Genomic DNA, 26,718 nt, shown 5'->3' with positions numbered 1-26,718 from the left:
GTTGCACTTTTCCAGCTGCTATAGAGACTTCATGCTAATGTTTGTTATGAGGACTTTCTAATATTTGAGGGGTAGCAGGTGTCTGTTGTCTTCGGTGGGAAGCCACTGCTGATGCATTACATTATACCCGATATCAAATTTGGAGACTTTTAAAAATAAAAATAAATACTTTATCTTAACTCTCACACACAACACACACAACAGTTTAAATGACCAACACATGCCTCAGGCTTAATGTTTTGTCTTAAAACACTGTTTTCCCATTAGGCCCGTCGTTGGCTGCCATCTGTTATGTTCCTTAAGAAGTAGATGTGGATCAAGAGCTATTATCAGCAGATGAAATTCCTTTAAAGTGTGCCTTTCGAGGACTCTTAAATCCCCAGCAAACTTTATTCCACCACGTAAAAAGCAATGGATGATTATGGTTATGAAGGTCAGTGAGACCATAGGGGTCCATTTGTGACTGACAGATCCACCATCCTACGTGTGTGTCCGAGTATGTGTGTGTGTGTGTTATGTGCTTGCGTGCGGAAAAACCTCCTTAGTCATTTCTTTGTGACTCGGCCCTCTCCCGACCGACAGCTTAATTTTAAAAAGCCTTCATCCTGCAGCAACACAGTCTGAGTTATGGCCTCTGGCACAGTGTCTGTGATTGTGTGTGTTAAAACCTGCTTCGTCATGATGTTTTCGGCTTAGTGTGGATCATAATGAACAACACATTTGAATATCTGTCATCCACAAACCACCTCCGCATAGTGTGTGTGAGTGGGTGGGTATGAATGTATCTTTTCTTTTATATGCCTGCGTTTTGTATTAGCGGGCGTGCATGTGTGAGTGTGTGCGAGTGCGTGTGCATGTGTGTTATCCATGTGACAAACGGCAAGAGAAACTTCTGTGGACCATGAACAATGACTGTCAGCCCACTGACGACAAAAAGGCTGATGAAGCGTTCCTCTCTAAGGTTTCCATTTAGTTTAATATGCAAATTAGCAACAGTAGTACTCCACAACACTGGTTACAACCCTGTTCCTCATAACTTCAGTGTCATCAGGCTCATACGTCCTCTAACAAGCATCAGACACACATACATACACACACACACACACACACACACACACACAAGCACAATCACAACCTGAAGCATACACACATGCACATTACAGATGGGCAATAAATCAATATGATATTGATATTGTGATATAAAATTTGGTTGAGTTTAGGATGTTGTTATTATAATGATAATAATAATAACTTTATTTATATAGCACCTTTTAAAAACAAGGTTTACAAAGTGCTTCGACAGACAAGGCAGCAAAACAGTGCAATAGAAGAAACATTAGAACAATCATTAGGATAAAACTAAACTAAGAAACAAAATGAAATAACAAGTGACAATCAAATAAACGAACAAAATAAATAAAGTCAAGTGAAATAGGTAAACCTAAAATAGTAAAAGAATATAAGATAAAATACTAAAACCAAATTAAAACGAAACATTAAAACGACGACATCACATAAAAGCCATTCTGCCATTATTGCAATATCAAGATCTGTCTTACTAAATCTTGTCTTTGAAGTTGTAATCATTAAGACTTTAGTCCTGAATGATTTGTTTTTATAACACAGATCCAGAGTTCTGTTCCAAATGATATGTATATTGAATACTGGGGGCAGCAAACACGTCTAGAGGGGAAACTTGGTGACATTTTGGCATATAATGAATATGCCAGAGCATGATTTGCAAGTATGACAATGGCATAGCAAAAGGAAATGCCAAATCACATAAATGCTACAGAAAGTCACGTTCAAATTTCGTATCTGTAGGCTGAGAGGATTCATCCCGTCATGTTGGTTTAATACAGAAGACGGTCCATGTTTGACACGGTAATACTGAATACTGATGCAATGTTTACGTCTGAATTACACAAAGTCTATACAGCCTGTGAAAGCAGCACAGCAGCAGCCGCTGTAGTCTACCATTGGTAGAAGAAATATCATTTTTTTACCCTGAGCACTTTAAGGACTTCTAGTCCATGTTGGCTTGAAAGTTCAGATTCAAAGTTAATTCATTAATATTGTTTAAAACATTACAAATTTGAGTTTGTCCATATCACAGTTTATCATTTTAAGAGGAAATATGTTATGTCATGATCTATAATGGCGTACTCTATGATATATGCTTTTATCACTCCTAATATGTACAGTCTGACACATGCATGCAGGAACACACAAACGTGCATGAGTGTTTGAGCCTGAACCAAAGACATGCACACATTTCCATCCATACATTTATGTTTCCACATGCATCATCTGTCCTTCTTATTTGATCCGTCTCCATTCCTTCCATATGCCACCCTTAATACTTAGATAAAGCTACGCTCACACACATGCTATTCCAGACACGCGCTTTAAATGTCATCAGGATGGTAAAGGACCTTCAAATGACCCACCGGATGAGGTTTCTAAACTCATTCTCCCGAGGTATTTCCAAGCGCCAGCACCTGTAAACACACACACACACACACACAAACTATAGCAACATTAGACACAAAGACACACGCACAAATCCAACACAAACAGGTGCTGAGTTTGATAAAAGACAAACACGTGAACACAGATGGATTTCGGCAGCAGAGTCTCACAGAGAGCCGAAGCAATTGAGAAATCTTAATTAAAAGTAAACTTTGGGCAAGATTAGAAAGCTTGCCCTCACTGATGATGAGAACATGCTGTTTATGAAACGTAAGCCTTCACAAACACATTGGCATGCAAATGAGATAGATTTCACTGCATGCTCCATATTTTAGTTTCACTCTGAACATGAAGCCTCCCTGCTAGAGGATACAGGTATACTGTATTTTGAGAATGTAGGTGTGCTGTATGAGTAGCATGTAGCCTATAGTCATTATTTCAACAGATATCAAAATATGAAAGGAAATTGGTTCCCATTCTGTTGTTGTGAAACAGCAAGCAAAAAGGATTTTGGTATGTTCTAATATTTTGAATTCTAAGGATATGTTGACGGGAGCTTTAAAGTGTTGCAGTCCAAGCCTTTAGCAGTGTGTGCAGCTTGAGATTTCAGTATTCATCGGGCATTCTAAATATCGGAAAGGATTGTTTTCAAAGGTAAGGCAATGTACTTAATCTTAGTAGTGAAACAGATAATATGTCTGACAAAACTCGGTTCAGTGAGGTCTTACCCAGTGTCCCTGCCAGAGGCGGACATCTCTACTGTAAGATCTCTCCTTTTCTTTCTGTTTTCCAGAAGCAAACAGACGCCCTGACCTTCTCCAATTCTTTTCATGTCCATTTTCTCCTTTCTCTCTCTGACAATGTTTTTTTTTCTGTCCGTACCCTCGCCTAGTGTTACCGTCTCATTTTTTGGGGGGATTCAGACTAAAGAAATGAATCTGTTCTTCATGTAGCTCTCTGTCTTGCTCTTTCTTTCATAGCACTTTCTACACATGTTCACTCTCTCTGCTACACTGTTCTGCATAATGACGACGGCACTCTCTGCCCTTTTACACCCCCCCTCTTCGATCTCCTTACTCTCTCTCCCCTCTCATTTCCTCCCTCTCTCCCTCGCTCCCTATCACCAAGGTCCTAGCGAGGGGAAATGAAATGTGTATGTATTCTGTAGCAGTGCTCTGTGGCAGCGGGAGGGAAAACTGCTGTTTTATGGTTTTATTTATGGATCTGTAGATTTCTGGCGCTGTGCACATCACACACAGGGGCAGAGGGGGGAGTGAAGAGCAGCCTGATGTGAACTACTGCTAGTACCCCCAGTGGAGCTGCAGACAAGCAGGGAGGCAGAGGAGGAGTGCACATATTCACATATTTTGGACCAGACATGCATTAGCTATGCCCTAAAGTATAGACAAGTAAATAGTAAACTTAAGTATTCATTGCAGGATATTAATTTGCAAAACCACATCAAACCTATCTACTCAACCCCTCTATCAAGAAAAACCACAATAACATATCTCCACAATCACCCCCACCCCCCCACTATCAAAATGTATAATTTGCTCTCCCGTTTGTTTGCACTTCTTTCTCTCAACTGACTGATGCCGCACTCCCAGCAGAGACGAGTTTCCTTATCTGAAGGTCAACTTAAGCCACAACAGTGTTTGTCACCTCACTCTTAGACAAACCCGTCATAAACATTTAATGGAAGTGGCTATCATTGCACAGCAGATGGTGCTAACATAGCTAGTGCAAGCCTTGGCTCACGTCATGGCCAATAAATAGCCTTGAATATAAGGAGACTGTCAGGTGGAGCAAATGAAGGACACTGTATTGAATTTACAGGCTGATATAATATGCACAGGGCATGTTTTCTTGACTAGAATCTATTCAGAATCTCCATTTATTAGTTGAACTGAAATTGGAAGTTCTTGTACATTTGATATAATATCTAATATTATAATACTATAATAGTTATTTTTATTTTCATGTAGTTTGATCATTGTTTACACTTCAAAAAGGAGTTTAATCAACTATACTAACAACATTCTCAGGCCCCCTTTAAGATTAGCATCTGAATGGTTCAACCAGTAAACCCATTACAAATCTTTTCTTGTTTTCCGTTAAAGTTAGTTATCCCGTGGCTGAATATTCTGCATTAAAAACTACTGACAACTGTTTGCTAATAATTCATTTGTTTCAAGTCTTATATAAATATAGTTTATTTTATTTTTTTACTTATATTCCCCACGATTGTTGAGGTGAATCAGATCTTAGATCAAACTTTGCCCCATTAAATGTGTATTATTTTTATCGTATTACTCTCCAGTTCTTCCTTGAAAAAAAATATAGTTTCTGTACAGTCTATTTATTGCGATGTAGTACGGTGTCTTTGCGAGGGCGGCAAGAGAAGGGCAGAGTTTGTGCAAAAGTACATTCACCTCATTTTAGTAATTGGACAGCTCAGTATTGAACAAACATGATTTATAGAAAATGATTTTCTCTCTCGAACTGTGAAGCATGATGAAATTTGATAGCACACTGGTCTAAAGGAGTGGAGGATCTGACTGAATGAGTTCAATTTGCCTCTCGATGACAAGTCGTGTTAAAAGGGGACACGCATTTGATGCTAAATACATTCAGATATAATGGGAAGAGAAAATGGTCCGCTCGTTGTAAGTGGGAGTACCTGGGATCACAGTGACTCACTCAGCGTTATTTTAAAGGTGTGATGTGCCACATTTTCATATCAATGAACGATTTCATCCTCCATTACAGGTGATTAGTAGAATTAGCATTTGAAAATATATGATGGGCAGCTTTTACTCGTCTTCATACTGATCTGTATCTTCATGGCATAAAACGGTTACAGTGATTTCCTTCTAGCTTGGAATGAATGGAGGGGTGAGGTAATTGAGCAGATAGGAAGAAAAAAATGATTTCTAACAGGTGCAACCTGCAGAGGAAGCAAAGTGAAGAGATCAGCATTATCTTTGCAAAATAAATGAATTGTGTCGTATGAAAAACGTGGTCATCATTTTTTAACACATTAACATAAAGTAGAAGCTTTAGATAGATACCAGTTTCCCGGACTGTGGCTGTGTATTGCAGTGCACTAGCATATCACAGATAATTATACTCTGATGTTTCGGTGCTTAAAAATGCCTCATGCGGCCCCTTTTTAACATGTACTTTGAGAACCTGTTCGCAATACAACATCAAGAGGCAAAAATAGAGCAGCAAGAGTCTTCTCTCCTGCAAAAAAAAGGGCCCCTAACACCCATAATTCCCCTCTCTACCTGTCCACTGCAGTCTGAGTGTCTGTGAGAGTCTGTGAGGCTCTCCTCTCCTCTCCCACCCGCTCTCCTGGGTAATTTGTTGTGTAAATACGGTCTACTTACAGCTGACGGGCCCTTTCGGCTATGGCGCTGGAAATGCAATTACAGACAGCAAACATCTCCATTGTTATCACTGGAGGGTGCGACGCTCATTTCGGTCCCCTTTGCAACAGGGGCCGTTATTGATCAGTATCAGCTTTGAGGAGGGGATTACTAATGAAGCCATCTGAAAGCTTATTGTGCGGTAAAGAGTTTGCACGTGTGTGTGTGTGTGTGTGTGTGTGTGTGTGTGTGTGTGTGTGTGTGTGTGTGTGTGTGTGTGTGTGTGTGTGTGTGTGTTGTGTGTGTGTGTGTGTGTGTGTGTGTGTGTGTGTGTGTGTGTGTGTGTGTGTGTGTGTGTGTGTGTGTGTGTGTGTGTGTGTGTGTGTGTGTGGTTGTAAAAGGATGTATGTATGGGAGACAGCCAGAGGAGATAATGTGTGTTTGTAAATGTAGGTGCCATCCTGTTGAGCATGACTGCTAATGCTCCCTTATTGTAGTGCTCTGCTGCCTCTAGTGGTGGTCTGGCTATTTAAACATTACATTACATTACATTACAGTCATTTAGCAGACGCTTTTATCCAAAGCGACTTACAATCAGTAGTATATTACATATCATTCACCCATTCACACACTGATGACAGGCTACCATGCAAGGTGCCACCATCAGACTCTAACTAACAAACCAGCCATCACTTTTTACACCTAAAAACATCCTCATTTTTGTGTTTTGTGTTTTCTCCTCTCTGATTGTAATATAATCACAGTGTGCTGTAGTGGAAATCTTATGATAATTGTGTAGCCATCGAGCCGTGGCAGCCTGCTGAGGAACATAATGGGTCTATTTATGTCACACTGGTGCTAGTTGTTGCTAAATGTTTGTTTGTTTATTTCTATCATAGTTTTACATTCATTCTATTACTTAATTACAGGGGCATTGACTTACTGATGAATTATTGTAAGCCTATTCCAAACCTGACAAAAAAGACCTTAAAGCATATAATAGTATCTTTAACATTTAATGTTCACAGCTAAATAAGCAGAAAACAGAGTTAAAGTTTGGAAAAGCCTTTACTTATTATTATTATCATTATTATTATTATTATTATTATTATTATTATGGTAGTAGCCTGGCAGCATTAACAATCTACCCACCAACTGTTATCACGTTTTGATTTAAGTATTACTACATTTGAATTGGTGCACAGATGTATGTGACATCACCCTTTTCCAACTGAGCCCCGCCCACTTCGAACCAGAAGAAAACAGAAATGCAGAAATCTGTTAAGCAAAATGACCTAAAAGGCACCATAGTGCTCATAATAAGAAGCTGATGAGAAATATTTTTTAGGGGACTTTAAAATTCTTTTTGTCATGAGAATATACACAGAGATCACTGGTTATATTTATATTTATCTATGAGAACTTACGCGTGTATACTTTTAGAGCTATAAAAGTATACACGCGCCCTCACACATAACAAACAATAACAATAATACACATAATAATACTACAATAACTGCCTCGGCGGTATTTTTCCCAGCTACTTGGCAACCTGTGTGGCTCTGCTGGTATAAATCTGGTGAAAACAAATTCCCCTGCGGAGTGGAAACTTCAGACTGGCACTTTAACACAGTCGGACATTATTTTCATACACACTGTGGCTCTGTGTTCACTCAATTATTAAGTACCCTAACCTCACATACAGCTTATTTTACTCTTTTAGTTATGAGTCAAGCTGGTCTAATACCATGCTTGTGTGGCAGTCTTTGAAGCAGAATAGGTTTTTTTTTTTGTTTTTTGTCCCTGTTTGATGTGCGTGCAGGCGCCTGTGGACAAATGATTCGCTTCATTCCCTCTAGTCTTTGTTCCTTTGTGTTCAATTTGCCCTTTGCATGAAGTGATTGCACCCAAACTATTTTTGCATATTCATAATTATTTATTTTTCCTTCTTTTGTTTCTTCTAAAAGATGTTGAAACAATGCAATCATCAGGTATTGGTTTGGGATTAATAGTGCGCATTATTATGTACAGTCTGTTGTTTGAGGCGTAGCGTTTGCCGAATGAGGTTGTATGATTTATTAGTTTTGTACAAAAACAAGAGAATGGGATTTAAATTATATATATATTTACTCTATTGTAAGACCCAGAATTCATTTTATTTGAAATATACAGTGCCCACAAAAATACGTTGATGCTACATTAGCATTGGCAACCAATGTTCTTAGACATGCAGTTTAATGATTTACACTTTTACTACAGTGATACCTTTAAAATCTGAGTCAAAGTTTATGAGCCTAACTCTACTACTGGAATCCACATACTCATAAGTACTGTAAGTATGTAGCACTGTACTGCATTCACCTGAGTAAAGCAACCCGTTTATGTGGTGACCTGTTGTGTTATTATTGCTGTTGTTATATCCATCTTCTTGATGTGACTTTACTTAATAATATGTAATATGTTAGCTGGTCGATTTGAACTGCACAGCACTAACAGTCAGATTAATTAGGTTTAACAGACATGACAATGAATGCATGTTCTGTCGTTTGAATGTGTAAAGAGTCACAAATTGGTGCCTTTTAAGGTAATTTGTCCAGGTACAAATTATTCATAAGAGTAGATGGAAATGCTCTCCGCTCAAATGAAAATCAAATGGAGTTATTTATGTGGCGGAGTTGATTGACAGATAGAAACAAAACATTACCCGCCCTCCCCCTAGTTACAGCTGTGGTCTGTGCTACTAACTGCTCAAAGACCACAGACACAAAGTGGGCAAATTAGATAACTAGATAATAATGGTCAATCAAGGTCAATGTTTATAGCAGCTGGTGGAGAAAGCTGAGCAATAATGTACTTTAAAAAAAAACCCACAATTGTTATTTTCTGTTAAGCATTACAAAAATAACGCAAACAAAATAAAAGTAGAATTTTCTGACCTGTATGGTAGGAATATTTCATTATTTCATTTTGCTGCAAATTGTAAAAAACATAGCGACAGATTACAGTGAATGAATAACAGAGTGCCCCAGGTATGAATCTCCTGAGGTGAGTTTGCCCTTCTCACATTCGCCACGATCCAACAGCTCCACTCTCAGGGTGTTAGTCAGCGCCGCTCACTCAGAGCAATGTTGCGTGAATAAATGTAACTGTTAACAGGAAAATAGACACGCAAATTTATGATGGTTTTGTAACTGTCCTTAAGGATTCATTATTTTGCATGAATAAATTCCTCACAATTTTTTTTTCTCCATGTACTAGTACATGAGAGTTAGAGCTATTCATTTGTCAAGTTGTTAAGAGGGTTATCTCATCCATTTTTTAAATTACAAAGCAATTCAGGGTGAAAGATGATTACTTATTTATTCAGGTTAACTCTTGAGTAATTGACTGCTCCCACTGGTAGACTGTGAAGCTCGCTCACCACAAATACTACTGAGCTGCCTGGTTACACCGCCTGGTTACACCACTTGGTGTCAGTGTTGGCTAGGTGTCCGTTCAGCTCTGAGTGGTCCAGTTAGAGCAAATCACTTTCAGTTCACCTTTAGGGAACATTCAAACTGTTCTTTTCAGCTTTACATAAAGCAAATCACCACAAACCTTTTTTCATATCAGATTTGTTAAACAGAGAGAGTGAACAGACTATGTCCCTTAGTGAGACAGCACCAATGGAGAAAAAAGGAAAATGGAATTATGAAATCAAAGCATCTATCTCATCAACTACTTGTACGGTGTAGCCTTTAAAGCATTAGGTCTTGATAGTGAGATTATCCAGGCGTAGATATTCTGGTAAATGACTAATCCATGCTCATCATGGGGGTTGAAAAATGTATACAAATATTGTATCTTCTTAATTTAAAATGTTCCTCTCATAAAAGTTGAGTTCACTCTCCTTTACTAAGGATGCCAAACATAAAGCCTTATTGACTCAGTGGTCATCTTTCCTGTTAGAGGCAGCTGAGGGATTCACTTTTGAGAGGATTTGTTACTTCTTTAGTAACCATAAAGTGGGAGTATGCTCAGTGGCCTTAGAATAATAGTCTTTGTCAATAGTTGCAGTTTTGGCTGTTAACCTTTTGGCCTCTGACTGCTTGGCTTGGCCCAATTTTTGTCATGTGGACCACCCTGCCTCGGTTATTCAGAGACACAAGTTGCTCCAAACCACATCCTCTCCAACAAGGCCTTGACATATAGCTGCATTATTAATAGTCAAGTAACTAAATACAATACACATGGCAGTGTGCATGATTATAAGATAACTAGGCACACAGAACAACAATTATCTACTTTTACCCACTGAATAATGTAACTAAACTATTTAAAGTAGCCATTAAGTGTGGTATCACTCAGTAGAACCTCATTACTTCTGCATTTAACCACTGGTCTGTCCTCTGTTTCCAGATAACCAGGTCCTGCAGTTTGGGAAGCTGGTAAGCACCTCCAACACCTATGAACCCGTTGCCCCTGAAAATCCCAGGAAGCCTGTAACCGTGACAACAGACCAGCCCCTGCTCTGGAGTATGGGCATCCAGAGGATGGGCAATGACACATAAGAGGTCCTTTCTTCTCGGGCCAAATTTGACTACTAAGAACAAGCAACTACTTTGCTACAGCAAACTCCTAATTTTTATATGTTTTGTACAGCATGATGTAAATGAAGGAAAAAGCTGAACACACAATTGCATATGGCCAAAAATCTCACTTAAGTATTTCTATGATTGTCCTGTAATATAATAATAATAATAATAATAATAATAATAATAATAATAATAATAATAATTAAGCCTTTATTAGTCCCACAATGGGGAAATTCGGTTCTCTGCCTTTGACCCATCCCGGAGGAGCAGTGGGCTGCAATGGGGGAGCAATTTTGGGGTGTCAAGGACACCTCGGCATGTTGCCTGTAGAGGGGTTCGAACCACCGACCTTGTGGTTGTGGGTCAAGCGCTCTACCTCATGTGCCACAGCCGCCCCAAGAAGATCAAGAAGTAGTCAGCTCGGTTGGAATATCCAAATTGACCAAACCGAAGTATGATTTTTTTTTAGTGTTTACACCATAGTGGCCACTTTTGACAATTATATTTACTGTATTCTTTGCACGTTTGGATATGCTTCCTCACTGCACAGGGTTACATTCAAATTGAACCATGTACAATCAAAATCAAAGCCTTATTCTATACCAACATCTGGTTCTCTTTATCAAAACACGTTGATATCAGGAATCTTTTGAGAAGGACTGTGAAGCCAGTATATATGGAGACTTTGCTATACCTAAAGTAAATCTTCCTTTAAATGTGTGCAGGTATCTGCTTTGTATCACAGCCTACACAGTGTGCCTTTGATGTCAGTAGCTGCCAAGTACCCAAGAGCATATTGTTCACCAAGCTTCAAATTATTTGTGTCTTTTGATGACAGTTGTACAATATTTCTGAAGGCCAGGAAAGGTAGAAACAAAAACAAAAAAAACTGTTGTATACATGCTATAGTAATAGCAAAGCTATTTGAATAAACGAGACAAATTTAGTCTTTTGGTTTCCATTTGTTTTATTTACACATTGAAATATAAATGTTGTCCACAGAATGTAAAAATGTCATCCCTTCAGCCCCCAATCACACCAGCCCAATAACACTTTGCACCACTGTCGCCTGTCCCCGGGTATTGAAGTTTGTGTTTTCCTCTTGACCAGGACTTAACCCCCACTAGATAGAAAAACAAGAAAAGGCAGTGTTAATGACTAGAGAAAGCAAAATATGACATGAACATTACTGTAATAAATCAGTTTGAATGACCAAGCAAAGCAATGAATCACTGCTTAATAAAACTAGTCCCCGAAACAAATATTGTGTGTGTTGTACCACAACTTTCTTCCAAAAACTGACAATCCAACCTCTACACTTTGGTAAACTGCTTATACAGTCTAAATGTATAGTATCTGGATGTTATAGTCTACTTTGGCCAAAAATAAAATCATGAATGCTACCAGTGTGACTGCTGTTTGAACCATGATTTGCTGTAGTTTAGTCCATAAAGTAATATAGTAGTAAATGCTAGTTGTAGAACAAAACAAAACTGGCATCATGTGTTTATTATTATACAAAACTGAGGTATTCAAACGGGGGCTCTCAATGATATGAGCCTGTTCCAGCTCTGGTAAATAAGTGATTTTAAATGATTTGAGGAATCATTTTTCAGTATAGTATTGGTGGGAATGTGAAAATGTTATTTTTAAATAAGAGTAAAATCCTAATGAAACAGGCAATACTGTACCATGGCTGGACAGACAAAACCTTTCAGTGGATTTTTGCATACCCAACTTGACTGTTATTTACACATCTTTGAAGGGAGTAGATCAAGACAATAAAACATTTGATTGTGTAAAGGGATTAAGAAGGGTCATTAGAAACCCCCTCTCTCTCTCCCTCTCCCTCTCTCTCTGAGGAGAGATCCCTGATATCATTGAGACACTGGGATAAAATGTTTGGATAGCGTGTCCCAGGACAGACCAACATGACCAACTGTATGATTCAATCACTGTGTCAGTACGTGGTGTTTCACTGCTACTCACACAATGATGTTGTTGATGGGGATGTGGATGAGTTTGACGAAGAAGCCGATGAATCCCATGATGGCAAAGCCGATTGCTGTGGCCATGGCAATCTTCTGGAATTCTGAAAGAGGGGCAAAAATAAATCAGTGACAAAAAAAACAAAAATCAAATCAATCAAATAACTCATATTGCTCCTTGGATCCCAAATCCTTCAACAGAGCAGTTGAGTCTGGGAATGTGGAGGCTGCTGCCAACACAACAGAGACTGGGAACAGAGACTGGGAACAGAGACTGGGGCCCAAAGGAAACAGCATAAACCTACCTTTTCTGTCAGGTTTTGTGCATCTCTTTACGAGCCTTATGGAGTCTTTGACGAACTGCCGGCTGGGCTCCACGAACTGCATGACCTGATCCATGATGTTCAAGCTGTAGACACAAGGAACAAAACAAATCCGTGTTAAAGCTTCAGATGGTTTTGGAGTGGTGACGTCGACTTCAGGTTCATGATTCCCATAACGTTAAAAAATGTTATTATACACAATGTTCTTTTTTTTTTTCCCCCATCAAACATTCACCAGTATGTTTTAAAATATGTCCCTATCTTATTGAGAAACAGATTTTGAAGTTAGTTGTGTTCCTTGTTAAATACAGGTCGACGTGACGCTCGGTTATCCGGTAATCAAATTGATAAAACAAATGATAGTCAAACATATTCGAACCAGATATTTGACCAGCTTTATGTAAAACATAACAATAGTATTGAATAGAATAGTTTTTTTTATCCTACCTGTTTCTGAGGTCGTGTGAGACGAAAAGACAGACAGAAGAATGAGGGCCACGTATCTCTCGGGCTGCTTGTTAGTAGAGAAGAGCTGACGTATACTTTACCCGCGCATGCGCAGAGTCTGCATTCTCTTTTTTTGTTCCAGCTTGAATTATTTCCACACTGCCACCTACAGGCTGGGAGGTGTAAACGCAGGCACTCACTTTCTTACAGTCTACGGCAATAGAATCCGGATTTATTCCAACAGAAATTATCTTTTGAGACCTGAATTATTTTAAGACCTTAAAAGATCACAAAGAGAAAATCCTTGTGTTTTTCTTTTTTTTTTTCATTTCACACCTTCTATTGTATTTCTGTTGAATGTTAACACGCTGCACTATTTACTGTGCTTTTGTCTGTGTAAACTTCATAATTTAATAATTGTGATTATTTAATTTGATGATTTAATTTGATTTTCTTGTTCAATCTTAAGCTACATATGAAACTTCATACTGTATGTTTGTGTCACAGCAGGTCAGCTGTGGCATTTGTCTTACTAACAAACTATGGAAAGTAACTCAGTAGTCAGGCAAGTAGGAGTATTTACTCAGTTACTGTCAGTTTACAACAATAAAGTAAGAAATGTGTTTTCAAATTAGAGTAACAGTATTTCTGGACACAGGACAGCTGACTGGTTGGATATTGTTGTTTGGTGAGTGTGATTATATTGCTTTGAGGGAGCATTGGTCCTAGACTTACCATTCCTCTTGTTCATGCCACATTCCTTTAGTCCTACATACTCCAGCATGTGATCTGGATTAAGATACCCTTTCTAAATAGAATTCTGGCATATTCTCTTGATCTTTGTTTCCTATTCTACTAATTCTGCAGAGTAACAAGTCCCTCGCTCACAGTAATTCTCACGTCTAGCAAAATAAAAGTGATGCGCTGCAGTCCACTACATTCTATAAACATGTCCATTATTGGGGCCTCAATCAATTGGCAAATAAGCAGCAGGATTTCAACATTACTTACAATTACATTTGTCAGCTTAATGAGTCAAACATGTGAGTGAGTCACATTGGAATTCATTCATCTGTTTGGGTGGCATGATTAAGACTTTAAGACCCTCAATGCTCTCATTGTTAATGCACCAAACCTAACAAATCTCTTTTAACTCTGAAAGGTTACATTTATCCCTGTGTCACGTTACTGCACCTGGAAATGTCAACCTAACAGCTAACTCAATACATTCAGAACTCATGTACTCAGTAATTCAACTTAACTTTACGTAAAAGTAGCAAACAAGCAGAACTTTTATATTTTTAAATACAGTGCATGTCGTCACATTAAGGCTAACAGGAAGGCATCTTTAATTGCAGACGATACAAGGCTGTTCAATAACACATTTAATATGAAAAAGGGCATAACTGTAGACCAATGGTTCATGTTTCTTAATACTTTAAGTGCTACAAAAGCAGAACAGGACCCACTTCATTTCTTTCATCTGTCAAGTGCTTTTACTATCAACAAATATACTGTATGTGTAAGCAGATGTACAGTATTTCATTCAAATGTTACTGTTACTTTGAAAAATGGATTTTGGAGGCAGATTAGAGCTAAATTGTTCTCATTTAAAGAGTCAATTTCATCCAAAGCAAGGCCATGCTGGCTAACGCCTTTTAACATCTTTGCAAGCTAACAAGATAAAACAGCAAATGCACTCAAGATACAAAACTAACTAAACAAAGAATGCTCACATGGGTCAGTAAAAGGACAGTTTTGTCATACAACCTTGTTTGATGAATACAATTTGACAAATATTGTCATTTTGTGTACTTTGAGTTATAAAAGCACCTGTTTCACATCAGTAATAGTAACATTAATGCCTATATAAAAGTGCGTAAAAGTGCTCTTTAACAGATAATACATAGCATACAATGTCACTGCACAATTATTTTAACAATGTTCACTGCCAAGTGATGCTAAGCATGTTGCAGCTGATCTCCCACAGTTTTTGGGCCAAGTCATCATCAGAAGCCGTCCTTGAGCACCTTGCAGGAGCGCAGTCACTGTCCGGGACAGAGAATGACCATTACACACTGTTGTTAGTCAGCAGGTAGTAATACTGAGCAGCATGAAGTCTGAACTCTGAAAGCTCTTGTATTACCAGTTGTCAGTTTGTTAAAGTACTGTGTGTACCTGAAGTACCCTCCACTCTGGCTGTCCAGGCCTGGCTCCACAGCACAGTAGATGGTGGTCTGTGCTCCCTCCAGTGTTGTCTTGGTGAAAACCCTGAAGATCTTCACTGCCACCTGGATACATTGGTGCTGGTGTCTCCACAGGTCAGACTGCACCACCCCCGGGTGCAGAGAGAACACGCTCACCCCTGTACCTGCAACACGTATACAGGCACCTACACAGTCACCTACACACATAATGGCACGTTTACACATGCTAACAAGTTTGTCGATGCTATTATCATTTACACTCATATGATTTTGCGTACAATTTACACCTATGTCTGTGCAAAATACGCTTCTTTCTCTTTTTTATTTTTAATGTCTTATCTTCAATTTGTTTTTGAGTTAAAATCCTAATGGACTTAGTTTTGATAATTATACTCCAGATCTAGGGAAGCAACCATTGCTGTAGGGTTAGGGTTATGTGAAAGTAATTTCTTTCAGTTTTCTGCCATTTAGCAAAAGGAAAACAATGGAATAAGACAATAAAATGGCTCATTTCCAATGAAATTCCAAATCATGTCATTGCTACATCTCAGCAAGACCACACTGTGTACATGCTGATGTGTTAACATAATTGTGTATATGTCTGTATCGTGGCTAAAGCACAAATGTGTCAATCAACTTTAAAACCCAATTGTGTAATTACATTATCATTTCTTTCTTGTGATGTGTGCTTATGCTTGCACCACCTCACCTAGTAACTTTTTGGCAAGTGAGCGTGCAAAGAGGACGTTTGCCAGTTTGCTCTGCCCATAGGCCTTCATTGTATCATAACTCCTCTCACTGTTGATGTCATCCAGTCGAATTCCAGTCCAAGTGTGGGCCACCGATGCCACGACGACGATGCGGGCCGGAGCTGAGCGCTTGATGAGGTCCAGCAGCAGGTAGGTCAATAGGAAATGACCTGCAGGAAGTCATGAGACACACACTTAAAGGCTATTGTCTTATGCTACCCAATGCATGTTGATGTTTTTCTTGTGTTTCTCTGGTGTTTTGGTTTGATTTTAAAGTGCTGAATGGAGAGCTCCTAAAAAGTGTACTTTAAACACATCTTTAAAAACTGCAGCAATGTTCTTTATCGCTAACTCTGAAGTGATTTTCATTTTCACAGTGCTGTTGCTATCATGACATGAAGTCATGAAGGGTGTGTCTCTTTCCCTCTGTTTCTTCCTCTGTGGTGGTCTTTGTCCCTCCTTGTAAGACTCTCTTTCTTGCAGTCACTAGCTTACTCACTCTCTGTGCAAGTTTAATTAATTATACTAAGACTTACCATAGTCATTATGGCTCTTGACAATATTCTTATCTACAAAAGCAGAAATTGTTTCATCTGAATTAATTTCATCATTAAGTGAATAGGTGTCTTATGCAAATTAAAGAGGTTACTTCCCCAGACAAAAGACACAAAGGAGGATGAGAGAGTAAATCATGCCTACATGTCTGTTGACTCATCAGGGATAACATTAAATGGTAATAGTTGATCTACAGACGAATAGATATATGAAAGCAATACAGAACGCCTGAGATCATTACTGCATTATATTCTATTTTCATATTTTGTATCATCACTTTTCACCTGACTTTTGTTTTCCTTGACATAAATAAAGACATTTCCAAGATTAATTGGTGCAAAAAAAAAAAATCACAAGAATGCAGGAAATGATTGAAATGGAAAAAAATAATGAGTGTTAACACTTAAAATTTCCTGCGGGATGACCCCTAGACCCCTGCTTAATATGTACCAAATTTGAAATTAAAAAAAATTGATGCTCTTTTACTGTATACATACTGAAGCACTGTGAAAAGTTTGCTTTTTGTACCCTGAATGGAAAACTGATTTCCATTCAGGGTACACAAACACAATGCCACTGCCCTAAAAAGATTTGCTTTCCTTACTATTGTTCTCTTTTCCTGTTGACCTAACCAGAGTTTATTATTATTGAAGTACATATACACACGTAAAGGATGTTTTGAGGATGTTAAGGTATGTATTTATATATGTGCGCATGCATGTGTGTGTCTGCATATGTGCTCGCATATGTGTGTGGGAGACCATTTTGGAGCACAGACTGTTCTCCTCTCTGTCAGCCTGTGACAAAAATACCACCGAGGCAAAGACAATTTGGAAGGAAGCCCTGATTCAATACACTGACAGCTTGAAGAAAACAGTAACTCTGCCTCATTACTCTGGCTGACATGTTGGCCAGCTTGGTTGTACATGTGTTCAATGGCATTGTTAATACAACGTATTATCAGTAAAAGTATTTTAACCTTCTCTAGTAGGAAAAGCTCTCCTAGCACTGTGTAATCATGTCAATAAATCACTCAAAGATTTGACTGCCAACTGTTTATGTTACATCAATTACCAAGACTGAGCCGTCGCTCTTCTATCCATCTCGCTGATAGATATCGCAACCAACTAAACCACTTCCCTACATTTTTCAGCCTTCCAGTGTGACTTACCCAAATGATTGACACCCAACTGCATTTCAAACCCGTCAACAGTCTTGGAGTAGGGACACATCATGACGCCTGCATTGTTTATCAGAATATTCACTTGTTTCTCCTCTGAAAAGAAAAGGGATAGTAAGTAATAATTTCCCATGAGTACCATATGTTAAATAAGTGGCAGAAATGCAAGTGATGGTTGTTCAGTGGAAAGCACAAATCGGGAGAAATCCAAGTCTCTCTCTTGCTCACAGGCATTAGGACAGGAAAATTCAGGGGTTGAACCACAAACTTTAAAGATACCAGTGATCAGTTTCCTACCTTTGTTGATGAGTTCAGCAAATGCTCTAATGGACTTGGTGTCAGAGAGATCCAGTTTTCTGATGACCAAATTCTCATTTCCTGTGTCTTCCAAAATTTCCGTTCGGGCCTCCTCTGCCCTTTCCAGGTCTCTGCACGCCATGATGATGCGTGCACCTGAAAAACAAGGGCCAAAGGTCACAACCTAAGAGGATGATGTTCTCCATGTTCCACACGACTTTCCTCCCACAGTCTGAAGAAACACAGCTCAGGTGAATGCTAAACGTTTAATTCATTCATTCATTAGTTGCAAGTTTGTTTCTGTGTGCTGGCTATATATATTCTACACACCTGTTTGAAATGCTTCAAAGTTTCCAAACTACAAACTACAAAAGCCTTGCTCGTTTGCATGCACACAAAGCTCCCTACGTCAATCAAGGGGGAAGTAAGTGAATCTGTACTTTTGAGATCATCCTCTAATGTTTTCTAAACTCTCATTCAGCGTCTCATTTAGCCACATGAACACAAGAACCTCTCAACTGTGTCATTCTCACTCGCCTCTGACGCAAATGACGATGCATTCTCCTTAATGAGCAGAGAAAAGGGGCTTTGAGGACACACACACACACACACACACACACACACACACACACACACACACACACACACACACACACACACACACACACACACACACACACACACAACACACAAACACAACACACACACACACACACACACACACAACCCACAAACATGCATGCATGCCCACACAAACTAACAAATACAAAGACAACTCCCCCACACACACACACACACACACACACACACACACACACACACACACACAATCACATTCAAAATAGCTGCTGTGCCCACCAATTATGGGAGAGGAGAGCCATTAATCAGTTGGAGCGTAGCGTCTGCATCCCATCACAGTGTCTTTGTTCCGCCCTGCTGTTCCCATGTCGGAAAACCCAATTGTTCTCTCATTTCCCTTGCAGCCAAATTCCCTCAATTAAAATGTAATAATAAACAAATGTAAGAATGAAAGGTTTTGCTGAGTCAAGTTAAAGATCACCCAGCAGATGCTAAACACTGTTATTGAGGCTAAAATAATGTCAGTTAATGCATAAGGACAAATTTTATATAAAGGCTTTAATCAACTTGATCAGATTCTGTATATTCAGATTCAGTAATGTACATTTTTTACTTTGTCTACGTGGTAAATGAGTAACAAATAAATTATTAAAAAAAAGGTTGGGATTCAGTGTGGTTGTCCTGGTACCGTGCCCCAAGGACCCACCTTCTGTTATCAATCCTCGCAAATCTAATCATTTTGTCATCATGTCATTGCATAATCCAATTTACTGAAAGGTGATCCAGTATTGGGACAGTGAATTATCCAGAAGTAGGGGCCACAGTATTATTAGTTTCCTCTGGCAGTCATGATTCTTTTTGTCCAATCTTTCTTTTGTTATTATTCTGTGGTTATCTCCATTTTATTCATTCTATTTTACTACAAAAATCCGTTAAATGAATGGACAAAAACAAGATTCCTGGTTGCCCTTTCATTTACAAAACAAAATGACAGATGAACTCACACAAATGCACAGCGGTAGTTTCAGAGAAGAGGAGGGAGATGCCATGCAGAGCCTTTCAAGTGCAAAAACAGAATCACGTATGCAGAACCACTTCCTAATTAATCACTCTGCTTATCTATGTGTGTGTGTGTGTGTGTGTGTGTGTGTGTGTGTGTGTGTGTGTGTGTGTGTGTGTGTGTGTGTGTGTGTGTGTGTGTGTGTGTGTGTGTGTGTGTCTGTGTGTGCACTGCTGGGTGCACCCTCCAATCTCTCTTTGTTGCCTGTCTGGCTCTGGAGGGGAGCAGACCCTCACAATGCTCCCTCTGTCCCCTTAATGCATCGGATGCAATTTCATTTGGAATGGTGAAGTGTTAAACCACGTGTTCATTTTGGTAATCTCGTCTCAATCTGCCCATTTTGGAACATGCAAAAGTATTCTGAGGTCACAAAATCACTTGATACAGCCTTATAGTCCCACCAAAACATATACACAGCATAAGCACTTTGGATAAGCACACAAGTAGGACTAAACCTGATTCTATGGTGGAGGACGGAGGACAGAGGGCACAGTCAAAGATCACGCTTCATAGCTTTATGTAACCGAAAACATTAGAGATGCTTAATTCCGGGGAAAAGAGTGGAATGTGTAAATCACAGTTTGGTAGTCAGTGAAAATGAAAGATAAAATGCAAAAAAGCAGGGTAAGATTAATGTGAGGCAGATGGGGGGAGACAGAAAAGCCTGAGCAGTAGACTACCTCTTCTTGCCAGGTCCCTGGCCGTTTCTTTTCCAATACCAGTGTTGGCTCCGGTGATGATGACTGTTTTCCCATCTAACCTCTCCTCAGATGACCAGCGGTTACAGCACACACTCCTGAACAACACACAACAATCACAGAAACCTTCAGAATAAGTACTATTTCCAATCCCCACTCCTGCTATTGCTGGCACTAATCTACTTTGTCACACAGTCATTCATAAAACTTGATCCTTTGTGGAATTTTCCACAAAAGTGAAGTGAAACGAAGTGAAGTGAATATGTTAACAGGAAAATCAAACATGCTAAACATGATCCATAAATTGATGATTACAGTGACTTTTTGACTTCTGTTACATTTCAGCACATTATGTTATGTATGTTTTCTAAATCATGTATAGGCTACCTGTATTTACATTCAGTGTTTATGATCATGATATGAAAACACCTGGTTATATACTCCTATAAGAATAAAAGAAAAGACTTACAGATTCACAGGAGCAAAAAGCAATCAGACTGGTTTCTTCAACTGTGTATCATTTACTCATGAATATCAATAATTGACAAGCAATTAAAAACGGTCTAAATCGATTGAATTGAATTACACATTTAACAGAGGTAGACAAATCTGCTGGCACGGTATGTAACCTTAAAAATAAAATGACTAAAAATCCCTAGTATTAACAAAGCCATCAACCTGACGTTATGCATGCTTTTCCTACCTGCAGTACATTCTTCCTCAAGAGCAACAGACTCCCACCTCAGGACCAGTGAGCCACTTCAGCAAGAAATGAGTGTACCTCCTTCCATCAGTCCTTCCATCGTGTCATCTCTCCCCACCCCACAGCCGGTCCTTCGTGACAATAACTCGGCTGAGCCAATCAGGAGCGAGCTGACGCGTAATTGATTAGCAAGTTACAGGCTGTGGAACAGCCGGCAGCTGCTGGCAGAGAGGCTGAAGTTATGGACCGAGCTGTATGTTTGGAGGTATATTCTGTCAAAATAATGTGTTCCCCCCCACCACCACCACCACCACTAAGCTTGTAGAAAGTGCATGCATAAAACGGTCCCCATGTCTAACCCACTTAATGCCTTTATCGTGATATTATTGCAATTTTGCTCCAATATCAAACTGGACTAGGTCAGCAAGACCTTATCTTCTGAGCATTCCACCTGAAAACACCCACACTTCATCATGTTAAATATTTAATAACTCACTCAGAACTAATTTGAAGCAACAGCGGATGTTTAGAACAAGCTTGCCTGCATGCATCCCAGCTCGCTGATTGGCTGAGTCAAACAAAACACAAGAAACAAATGGCAATTTTAATACCAGTGATGTTTTTTTTTTTTTATTAACAACAGCTATTAACATTGCTCACTCCAACCTATTAGCATTTGTCAGCCTTCATTACCTGAGTTTTACCAATCAAACTCTATTACAATTAGTAGATTAGGCTTGTATTAGTATCTGGTTTCAGTAGCATCGTTTTAAGGGTAACACTATGTGCTCATGTATAGTGCCTCACAGCATGTAGGAGAGCATATTTAGATGTAAGTTCATCTCCAGCGGATGCCTAGCAGTTGGCAGCTCACAGCCCACAGCTTTAGGGCAGTGCCATCATCCTGACCTGCTCTGGAGCACTCTGTACTGGCACAGTCCCTGTAAGAAAAAGAAAAAGACAGAGTAATGACCTCTTTTTGCACAAACAGCTTTTTGGTTTGTCTTAAAGTTTTAAAATACCCTTTTAAACACCCTGTTTTTTCTTTATCTGATCCTCCTCTAAAGAACCTTTTCACAGCAGCCACTTCGACATGTCATTGCAGGGTAAACACAGGTGTAATTAATGACATTAATTAAGGCCCTGTTTCATTTAGGTGGTTCTCTGTTGCAATTATTGTTTTCGTAGTAATTTGCCTCTGCACTATACTTTTGCTCTGGTTTATGCTTTAAGATGCTTGTTTAAGAAAGGAGATGCACTTATGACTTCTGGTGACTAGTAGTTCTCTTGAATACCTATGTTGAATACACTTCCTGTAAGTCGCTTTGGATAAAAGCATCTGCTAAATGACTGTAATGTAATGCAATGTCATGTTAGGGGCCCTGGTATAGTGCACGCTGGATCACTGGAATGGCTGTGACACTAAATGGGACCAGAATTAATTTGATCAGTTACACCTGTGTTGACCTGGTTATGGCATGTCAAAAAGGTTGCTGTGAAAATAGCCCATTGTAATTTATACAGTATAAGGGGGGAAATCCCATGAGAAAAGTACATTTTGTACATTCAGAGTATTGCATATTGGTAGCTGTGATTGATTTTAGATAGCTGTCATGTAGCTGGTTGACATATTTTTGCATCTAGCGCCTTAAAATAAGACTTGGTGGTTTGTGCAGTAGTTCTGCAAAGATTCTTGCTGACTGACAAATCCCAAGCAGGTTGGAAGTACGATTAATGTTGTGACAAAATATTCTAATGCCAACTACAATTTCCATTATTATGCACCATCAAAGATACAATGACCTCCGGGGGTTTAAATGTGTGTGTTGTGATGCTCCCTGATTTCTGCTTTCACCTCTTAGGAGGCTTGATAAATGGCTTGGTTTCGCTGATTTTGAATAGATTGATCTCAAGCGTTGCTGCTAGTGCAACAGCATATCAGACTGACTTGTAATATCCTCCGGTGACCAGCTGGTGCTCGGGAGTGACGGCGCAGTAGATGGTGGTGTAGGCTCCCTCTGCTGGGGTCTTTAGCATTGAACCAAACGTCTTGAACATGCTCACAAGAGGGAGCCCGATGTGCCTTGTGATCTCAGTGTTCACCGAGCCGGGGTCCACAGAGTAAGCCATCACACCTTGAACTGTGGGCAAAGGGGGTTACATTTAGGTACAGAATGTTTTTCAAATGGGTTGATGTGAATGCCTCCTTCCCAAAACCCAACCTAATAGTAGTCAAACACAAATTCCATGGTGCAAGGACATAACGATAAATACATGAACACAATATCAGAATCCTGGCACTGTATATTAACTCTAAGCTTTACATATGAATAAAGTACATCCATCATTATATCATGATAATACATTTACAAAAGTCATTCTTCACTCATAATCATGTCTGTAGAAAAGATTAAATCAATGGTGAGACTGACAAATTATGAGATCAGTGCAAGGACTCATTCCTTAAGACCAGTGTGTTCTTATAAACAAGCTCCTCCTTGCTCTGTATCTTGCCCAGAGCGGCTGTGGTTGAGGCATGAGACTTTCACTCTGGCTAGAGATACAGATTCATTTTTAACAAAAAAAAAGAGAAAGAGCCACAGGACAGTACATAAAGAAAAACATACATCATGTATAATGTTTCCCTCTCTCGTTCACGCACGCATCCTACCCTCAATCCTTTTGGCCAGCTCTCTGGTAAACAGGATGTTGGCCAGCTTGCTCTGTGCGTAGGCCCTGACAGGGTGGTAGTCTTTCTCACCGATCAGGTCTTCAAACTGGATCTTGCCCATATTGTGAGCTATCGAAGACAAGTTGATGACCCGGGATGGGGCCGAGTGCTTCAGCAAGTCCAGTAAGAGAAAGGTCAGGAAGAAATGACCTGGATAGGGAACAATCAGGTGGAAGTAGAGAGACAGAAGAATAGTTTGCAGCGAGGGAAAATATAGCAAAGAAGGAGCAAAATTTAAAAATGGGGAGAAAGAAAGAAATACAGTACACAAAGGGTTAAGGGATTATCTGGTTATCTATTAAGTGACAGAAACAGAGCCACAAAATGAGCTGGTTTGATGATTTGTGCTATTGCTGCATGCAAATAATTAATTGATACAATTAAAAGTAGTGAGGGCCACTGGCAGGGGCCCACAAAAGTAGGTCTTGTAGATTTATTTTAATCAATGATTTCAACAAACCTCAAGACCAACACAGAGACAATTTCCCCAAAACTGGTCTATTTCCTCTATGTTTTAATCTCATACCCAAGTGATTGACTCCAAACTGCATCTCATATCCATCCACTGTGACGGCATAAGGGCACATAGCCACACCTGCATTGTTGATCAGATAGTGAAGAGTCTTCTCATCTGGAAAAACAAAAAATATGTTACCCGCATTACAGTCTTTATGAAAAACTGTATTCTGTATTCAGTGTGTGTGCGTGTGCCACCCACTGTTGTAGATATTCTCAGCAAACTGGCAGATAGATTTGGTGTCAGCCAGATCCAGTTGCCTGGCGACTACTTTGGCTCCCCTCACCTCCCTAATGATGTCACGAGCAGCTTGCTCTCCTTTTACCATGTCTCTGCATGCCAAAATCACCCGAGCACCTGTGGGAGATTGACACATCTTAATGGTGACTGTGTGCTTGCATGTACATACATGTCAAAATCTGAACAATGTACGGTGGCATTGAGCTTACTTTTAAGCAATTATTTCTTATCAGCATTTGTATATCTATACTTGGCAGGCATTAGCTGTAATTACAGTTCTCTGTTCTGGTCTCACATGTATGTCTTAAACTGTATTTTATTGAAATCAATATTTCTTCATATGCTTGTGAGCATTATTCATTTCATTTCATTTGGCAGTTTAATGCTTGAGCCTCATCTTATATTTGTTATTCTTGCAATACAAATCTGAGTCACACAATAATAGAGAACAATCAAAGAGCCTGTAAGTTATCATGGTACTCATTTGTCTGTCTTTAAATGTGCGGTTCTGCTTGCTTGCCTCTGCCTGCCAGGTCTTTCGCTGTCTCTTTGCCTATTCCAACGTTGGCTCCCGTTATTATAGCTGTCTTCCCTTCCAGTCGCACATCTGAGGACCACTTGGGAATAAATAGAGACCTGAGGAGTGAGGTATTAGGGTGTTAATGATAAATGAAGGAAAGTCCTGACATTAAACATAATGCTGAAATCCTTTATTGTTTATATGACATGTTTGTTTAAGCTTGCTGCGACAATTACAAGGTGGGTGAGGTTTACCGACTAAGATAAAACAGGGAATACCAGAAACAACAATCATCAGATAAAATGAAGTCACAGGCTTTGAGCTGACTTGGCAACTTCAATTGTCATTTTAGTGTTTAAACTGACCTGGAGCAACAATCTCTTCCATTCTGAATTGGGTTAAATTAATGTAAATTAAGAATATATATCTAATGTTAACTTATATGATGAAATCTTATATGAGATGTTTCTTACCTGATTGCTTGCATTTCTGTAGTTGATGACACAAAATGATGATATCCCTCCTCAAAACTTAGTGTCTCTTTTCCAACGATGTTGTCTCAAGAGTCCAGGGATGTGAAAGATAGGAGGTCAGAGAAATTAGAGAGATTGAAAATGAAAGCCTTGTTTGCCCCTTCATATAAAGAATGCATTGGGAATTCGTAAAAATACATAAAAGTAGCCCTCTGTTAAAAGTCCATTAACATGACAAATCAATTTGAACGGACTTTTAACAGGGTCCTGGAGAGCAATCACATGGCATGTGCTGCTATATTTCAATAAGCCTAAGTAACAGAGAACTATTGTGTATTTAGTCACAGATTTATAATGCTTGACATTTTTAAACTGAACTTAACCTTCGACTAAAATAATGTATTTTTTTTATATTAATACAGAATCATCTAAGCAGTATTTTAAGGTTATATCTGCTGGTACAAGTGTTGCTAAGTGCAACTACTTTATATACTTTCTAGTAGTTTGATTTGACCCTTTTAAGCTCCTCATATGTCCTCTATGAAAAATCGTTACCTGTGAAGTAACCAAAAACTGCATCTGCTAAATGAAAAATGACCATTGGTGAAATGAATCCTAAGTGAGTCTCTGTGCCGAAGCGTCATTGCAGGGGAAATTGAAGACCTGGATATGAAGGTGAGGCCACTGTGATTTCAGCATTTCACCAATGTGGATTTTCTGGTGCTTTCCACAGGAAGGTCTAAGTTATCACCTGAATGATATCGTAATAGCTGATTGGGGTCGACCATGACAGTTTATTTGATCCTTGAAAGGGCTGAACCCAGAGAAGTACTCAATAGCCATAAACAAAGCCACTGCTTTCCTTGCACTGCTTTTCAAAGTTATTTTTAATATCTACTTGTGATTTCTTGTCGTTTTTGGCATACTGACTTACAATCACCACTAGGGGGCAGACTATAGCAACATGTAGTAGTTTTCCTACATATCTTCAGTCAAAAAGGGACTGTTTTTTTCACACACAGAAGGCTGGA

At 39.2% G+C, this 26,718-nt stretch overlaps 4 protein-coding genes across 7 annotated transcripts in view; 1 reads left to right on the top strand and 3 right to left on the bottom strand.

Moving 5' to 3' along the window:
- Positions 1–11,820, top strand: part of tpk1 (thiamin pyrophosphokinase 1) — a 61,787-nt gene extending 49,967 nt beyond the window's left edge. For 2 of the 3 annotated variants that reach the window (XM_054622619.1, XM_054622618.1), the window contains exon 9: positions 10,245–11,820. In XM_054622619.1, coding sequence (XP_054478594.1) covers positions 10,245–10,396 — 152 coding nt within the window. In that variant the 3' untranslated portion in view covers positions 10,397–11,820. The remainder of the gene's footprint in view (positions 1–10,244) is intronic. The other variant, XM_054622620.1, reaches the window with a different exon arrangement.
- On the bottom strand, positions 11,363–13,288 carry sec61g (SEC61 translocon subunit gamma). The gene is made up of 4 exons (XM_054622621.1): positions 13,179–13,288; positions 12,714–12,817; positions 12,410–12,512; positions 11,363–11,543 (listed from the first exon to the last, which is right to left on the bottom strand). The coding sequence occupies exons 2-4, from the start codon at positions 12,805–12,807 to the stop codon at positions 11,534–11,536; spliced, it is 207 nt and encodes a 68-aa protein (XP_054478596.1). The 5' UTR covers positions 12,808–12,817; positions 13,179–13,288; the 3' UTR covers positions 11,363–11,533.
- Positions 13,289–15,123: 1,835 nt separating this feature from the next.
- On the bottom strand, positions 15,124–21,302 carry zgc:112332 (uncharacterized protein LOC553712 homolog). 2 transcript variants are annotated; one of them, XM_054622546.1, is made up of 7 exons: positions 21,207–21,302; positions 20,486–20,601; positions 18,167–18,322; positions 17,861–17,965; positions 16,095–16,304; positions 15,357–15,549; positions 15,124–15,226 (listed from the first exon to the last, which is right to left on the bottom strand). In XM_054622546.1, the coding sequence occupies exons 1-7, from the start codon at positions 21,215–21,217 to the stop codon at positions 15,124–15,126; spliced, it is 894 nt and encodes a 297-aa protein (XP_054478521.1). In that variant the 5' UTR covers positions 21,218–21,302. The 2 variants fall into 2 exon arrangements, with proteins under 2 accessions (XP_054478521.1, XP_054478522.1); XM_054622547.1 differs by lacking the exon at positions 21,207–21,302 and adding an exon at positions 21,182–21,195.
- A 742-nt stretch (positions 21,303–22,044) lies between these two features.
- si:dkey-73n8.3 (uncharacterized protein LOC100150965 homolog) lies at positions 22,045–25,761 on the bottom strand. The gene is made up of 7 exons (XM_054622548.1): positions 25,688–25,761; positions 25,215–25,330; positions 24,656–24,811; positions 24,464–24,568; positions 23,878–24,087; positions 23,155–23,347; positions 22,045–22,147 (listed from the first exon to the last, which is right to left on the bottom strand). The coding sequence occupies exons 1-7, from the start codon at positions 25,699–25,701 to the stop codon at positions 22,045–22,047; spliced, it is 897 nt and encodes a 298-aa protein (XP_054478523.1). The 5' UTR covers positions 25,702–25,761.
- Positions 25,762–26,718: the final 957 nt, after the last annotated feature.

This window comes from Anoplopoma fimbria, chromosome 21, assembly GCF_027596085.1.
Source record: "Anoplopoma fimbria isolate UVic2021 breed Golden Eagle Sablefish chromosome 21, Afim_UVic_2022, whole genome shotgun sequence".
NCBI classification, from domain to species: domain Eukaryota; kingdom Metazoa; phylum Chordata; class Actinopteri; order Perciformes; family Anoplopomatidae; genus Anoplopoma; species Anoplopoma fimbria.
The sequence above is the reverse complement of the archived record's forward strand: the minus strand, read 5'-3'. Positions and strand labels throughout refer to the sequence as shown.